The sequence below is a fragment of the Leptosomus discolor genome, chromosome 7 (genome assembly GCF_034619465.1).
Source record: "Leptosomus discolor isolate bLepDis1 chromosome 7, bLepDis1.hap2, whole genome shotgun sequence".
Classification (NCBI taxonomy): Eukaryota; Metazoa; Chordata; class Aves; order Leptosomiformes; family Leptosomidae; genus Leptosomus; species Leptosomus discolor.
The window spans coordinates 46,584,376-46,589,935 of record NC_141397.1 but is presented as its reverse complement, the minus strand read 5'-3'; the positions used below and the strand labels follow the sequence as shown (position 1 = coordinate 46,589,935).

Below are 5,560 nucleotides of genomic sequence, written 5' to 3'. Positions count from 1 at the left end.
ATGGAGGAAAATGTGCACCTCCTCCAGGTCATCTGCAAGATGTGCTCCCAAATCAACAAGCTGGAGAAGGAAAACAGGGCCCTGAGGGGAGAGCTGCAGGTCTGCAGGCAGAGAGCTGTGCCACCAGAGAGAGAGGCAGCAAAAGGAGGTGGGAATGGCGATGTGAGGAGCCACACCAGTGATGGGGAAGGACCAGCTGGCTCTTCAGAATCCCTGCATGGAAGCATCATGGCTAGTCCTGCTCCGGCACCAAAGGAGCAGCCAGGTACCAAAGAGGCAGGGTTGTCCATGGCACCCATGTGTACTGCCCAAGCAGGACCTCCTAGCCTGGCTGTTACATGTCTGCAGGGAATGGGAGATGAGCCACTAGCTGTTCGTTTAGTTATCTTGATGGAAGCGCTCTGGCCTCCTTCAGTGCCCACACCCAAAACCACCTTAACCGGGTGTCTCACTCTGTGACCTTTTTAGGGGGGTACCTGCATCTGCCAAGTTGAGCTTAGTGGAGTATTTTGTTGCTGCTCAAGCAAAGAGTTCAACTCAAAGAGTTCAGTTTGGCTTTGTTTAAGCAGAATTTGACTTACTGCTTTGGGTTTTCATGGGCATGGACTATCTTGTCTATGCCTGTCCCCTGTCTGTTCCAGACTGAAAAGGAACAACAGTTGTAATTGTGCTGTAACTTCTCTTGCCTTAGTAAAAGATGAGAAAACTCTACAAATAGTAACAAATAGTAATGGGTTATATATATATCATGCCAGATGTGCAGTTTCTTTTTGCAGATCACACAGTTAGTTTTGACTGAGAGAGAAAGGGGCCAATATATGGGAATACACTCTTTTCACAATTGCATCAGAGGGAAAAAATGGACGTGTTCCTCAGTTATAGGATTACGGTTAGGACTTCTGGAGGATTTAATGAAGCAGGAATCAGACTAAAACATTGTTTGGTGACAAGTAGTTGTCTGGAATGGATGTGGTTATTGGCAAGGTCAGGCTGTTAGGTATCATACATGCTTGAGGCCTGTCGCCTCCTTGTCTGGTGTCTGTCATGTCCAGTCTGCTGGAAAAATGCTTCCCTAACACAACTTCTTGGCATCAGTATGGTGTGTGTTATGACTTTCAGCTGCTGTTACTGTCCATGTGCTCCACAGGTCTGGTGGCTGACCTAGCCTCAGCTCTGAACCCACCTCCTGAAGAGGTCTGGGACATGGAGAAATGTCCCCGCAAGTTTTGAGAGACACAAGTCTATGAAAATTAATGAGATGAGAGACTGAACAGTACTAGTGGATTTACGTGAAGCTACATGATTGCTGAAATCAAATAACGTGTACCGCCAAGCCCACTGAGTCCAGTGTTGTGTTACTAAACTGAGGGTCTCTTAAACTGGGGCTGCCGGTGGCTATGGATGTCATCAGCTTGGGAATAGCTGACTGGTCTTTCTGTGAGCGTGGAAGATGTGCAAAGTGCTTTCCAACCTTGTGACTTTTCCTCTCCAGCTGCCTTCCAGGGAAAAGGGTGGGATCCAAAGGAGGTGTTTGGCCTCCTCTTCCTTCTGGCCTCACCATATATAAAAATTTCTTGAGACAAAAGACAATGATTAAAAATACATTGAGGATATATGAATTCTCGTTATTAGTATTATTGTTTCTAGCTCTGCTTTTACAGAATCACAGAGTGTTAGGGGTTGGAATGGACCTTGAAAGATCATCTAGTCCAACCCCCCTGCCAGAGCAGGACCATCTAGAGTAGGTCACCCAGGAACGCATCCAGACGGGTTTTGAATGTCTCCAGAGAAGGAGACTCCACAGCCTCTCTGGGCAGCCTGTTCCAGTGCTCTGTCTTTTGTGTCTGCTGCTCAGATACCACCATGACGGTGCGGCGCTACTGCACTGCTTCACCAGCGCCTGCTCCTTCCAGCGCAAGGTCTCACCGGGCTGGCAAGCGGCCTCCAAGCAACGAGCTTCTGGATGTGCCAGGCAGTGCCCAGCCACCAGCCCCTCCTGCTGCAGCACAGCTCACCAGGGGAGAGGAGAAGGGGCTTGAAAAACTGCCAGCCAGCTGCCTCTCCTACAGTCATTCTGGCAAAATGAAGCTGTTCCAGGAGCGTGTCTGTAAGTGCAGGTAGGTTCTGTTATGTTTCACAGCATCGCCTGCCTGGGCTGGTTGTAGGTTTTCTCTAGTAACATAGATGGATATTGCTTTAGGTTTTTGTTCGTTATCAGCAAAATCTCTCAAATTTATATGGGCATTGAGCAGATGGCAGACTTCTTCTAGGTAAGTTGTCCCGCTCCTCCTTGCAAATCATGAAGATTGTCAGTGTTAGCAGTTTAAATTTACTACAGAAAGGAGAGGCTGAGGGGAGAGGGAAGGGGGTTGAAATCTTCTCTCTGTTAAAGCCAGGTAGAGTTTTGCAGATTGATGTGTTGCTCTGACAAGAAAAGCTTGAAAGCGATTTTTAAACTTTGTGTTAAAAGCATGGAGATATCAAGGAACCCTGAACTATGCTTTTGAAAGTGTGATTAATATGGCTCATGGATTCAGATGTACTGTATCATATTTCCCCTGTAATTGAAGCATTACAAGTTAATGCTTTCAGCCTTGAGAAAAGTATTCTCAGGACTGCTTCTAAATTAAGTGAAATGGCTGCTGGACAAGCCCTGAGTGCCTCTGCTTATTGATGAGAAGCTTTCCAACACAGGGCAACAATCAAAGGTAAAAGCCCCAATAATGAGACTGTGATATACAATAGCCCCAGTCACCTCCTGGTGCTGATATATACACCCTTGGAATCCACACAGATTGCTGTTTTTAGTGCTGATTGTGTTGTGCTCAGAAGAAGAGTCCAAATGGCCTCAAAGCATGTGCATTTGAACAGGGAGAAGTCCATGGGTCTGCCCACCCATGCATGTCCCAGGGCAGGACTCCAGCAGCCTCTGCTCAGGGGCTGCATGGCTGTAGCGGGTTGTGTCACCTGTGTTGGTGTACCCGTCTGCACAGCATGTTGTGCCAGCTTTTATTCTGTACCCCCCCTCACACAGCAACAATTCCTCAGAGCCGACCAGTGCACAGCCCCTCGCACTCCCTGTGCAAACCCGATTAGGAGCTCAGCTGCCCGCTGAGAGGCTGGAGGGGACAATAAGATCGAGTTTTCCTAGGCACCTAGGTTTTCTTGTAAGGACTTTTGAAGGTCAGATGTTTTACAACATTTAAACACCTAAATTTAGTCCCTGGAGGGAACTCGTAGAATTTTCAAAAGCACCTTGACCCTGTAGCTCTGCATTTCAGCACATGCTCCACTGGGTTCAGGGAGCGTAAACGCTTCTGCGAGGTTTGCCCTGAAGCCAGCTTGAATGGAAAGTGTGTGGGTTAGGAAACACAGGGGCAGCATGCAGGAGCAGGACTAGCAACAGCCAATGCTGCTGCTTTCTCATAAGGGGAAAGAGAGCTTTCAAAGCAATCAGAATAGCAACGTAGATCTATTACAACTAATGCTTTGGGACCTACAGGTTTAAAAGCACCTGTTACTCAGCAGCCGAAGGAACAGTGCCGATTTATTTTATCCTATCTTTAGAGCTGCCTTGTCAACTCTGAACAGCAGCGAGTGTGGCATTGTGACTCATGTCCACTCAGTGTTGGCTGCTTTAGGAGAAGAAATGGCTACAGAAAGAGCTTTTTAGCTAACCCCCTCAGTAGACGAGGTGATATCCTGAAGCATGAAGCTTTGTGTTTCTTATACCAAAGAAATGTTTAACATATTTTCTGCTTATAATGGTGGATGGTTCCATTATATACACAAAGGTATAACATGGACAGCAATCTTGGTGAGCATTTGAATGGTAGGATAATTTTGGCAATGAGTTTAGCAAGCTAATTAAGCTTAATTTTTTACAGTGATGACATTTTTGCTTCCCAGCATGCTGGTCCGTGTCAGGTTTCCCTGTTCTTTGTTATTCTAGTTTTCTCATATTTTGCTCCAAAGCTATAATCCTATATGTGACACTGAATATTTTTGCTTTAAATTTAACTCTGTAGAAGTATCACCTTGGATTTATCTACAGTGCAGTTGCATCCAAGTAATAAAATAAGAGCACTGCTAACAAATCATCACTAATTTGCATGTCTACAACATTTTCATTCATATATGCTAAAGCATTATTTATACTCTGTGATTCCCACTTTTTTTTGGTAAATTAAAAAAGACTAAAATTGGGCAGGATAAGGGAGGCTGAGAACTGTTTTCAGGGCTATTATGGCAAAATTACAAAAGGTACAAGGCCTCTTTGGTACAAATGTCACCACTGGGGTGTTCAGGCTTGATGTCTGATGAATTGGCAGGTGAGAAGGGGGAAGGAAATCATGGAGTTCCTCTGCCCTGCAGAACACGCTCCAGTAATCATCAATAAATACCTTCATAGTTTCACGATTTTCCTTTCTCATGCCCCTTCAGGGCCTGAGTGAGCTGACAGCAATCACAGAGGACAGCCAGAGTGAAAACCAAAGCTTTGCAAAACCCAGTCCATTTACTTGTCAAACCAGCCAGTTTTGGGACACATAAAGAGGCATGTTTCTCCCTCTGCTTTCACAGCCGGTGTAACTTACCACGCGCACACTCACCGCTTGGGAACCACTGTTCTCACATCCGCTTGCAGTAGCTGGGTGCTGATGCATATAAACATAAAGCCACTGAAGGACCCCCTGGGTCCATGTGGGTGCACGTGCACCCTAAGGGACCTGTACACATGTACCTTTGTACATAAACGTCGGGCGCCGATAGAGAGCTGCAAGGCTCGATGGAAAAAGGCAGCTGCTTCCAGCAGACAGAGGCAGACAACACTATGCTTGGTCTCTTGGGAAGACTGTGTGAACCCTGTCCCAGCAGGGCATGAAATCCTGCTTCCGTGCAGCGTGTAAGTGCTGGAAGCATTTACCTTTTGCTTGCTGGTTTGTTTTAGGTTGTTTGTTTTTTTTAAACTTTGCACGTTTTATACATTTATAATCCTCATGAAGCTTTCTCATTTTTCTCCAGGGGTAAAGTAAAGGCCATTAGTTTCCTCTTACCAATGGATAAGTCATCACATGCTGAAAAGCAAGGTTCCCTCAAAAGCCCAGAAAATCAGAGCACAAAACAGTTAACCACCATCGCTGAAAAGGATATGTGAGCTGGTGAATTTTTAAAGGCCCATTGATTCTTGAGATAAATTGGCCTTAAATGATAGCTGTGTGTCAGGTTCCTTTCCTGCAAAACGCTTTGGCAGGATGCCTGCGGAGAATCACCCAGCCTGTGTTTCGGGTCACTGGCCTGATGTTTAGCATGGAAATGGGAGCCACAACAAAGCCGGCTGGAAGCCCGGACACTCTGATGAAGCCACATGATAGCAAAGGTACCTCCACAAAGTAGCTTCTGTGCAACATGTCTCATGGATCCCTTACCTTATGACTGCTGTAAACAAGATGTTGAAGCTGGTTTTGATGCATTTGTCACAAAAAGTGGAAACTACATCACCACTTGTTTTTGCAGATTCCTTTGCCAGAAAGGTATTTGATGCAAGTGACAGTAAAAGAAC

General features: G+C 45.8%; 1 protein-coding gene across 1 annotated transcript; it reads left to right on the top strand.

Moving 5' to 3' along the window:
* The first annotated feature begins 1,863 nt into the window (after positions 1 to 1,863).
* Positions 1,864 to 5,155, top strand: CCDC195 (coiled-coil domain containing 195). Its single transcript, XM_086468732.1, has 2 exons — positions 1,864 to 2,117; positions 5,023 to 5,155. Exons 1-2 carry the CDS (start codon positions 1,864 to 1,866, stop codon positions 5,153 to 5,155), a joined length of 387 nt encoding a protein of 128 aa, XP_086324858.1.
* The last annotated feature ends 405 nt before the right edge of the window (positions 5,156 to 5,560 follow it).

Coding starts and splice junctions, on each gene's coding strand:
- CCDC195 (XM_086468732.1), top strand. CDS start 1,864: ATGACGGTGCGGCGCTACTGCACTGCTTCACCAGCGCCTGCTCCTTCC. Junction 2,118..5,022: donor GAGCGTGTCTGTAAGTGCAG/GTAGGTTCTGTT, acceptor ATTTTTCTCCAG/GGGTAAAGTAAAGGCCATTA.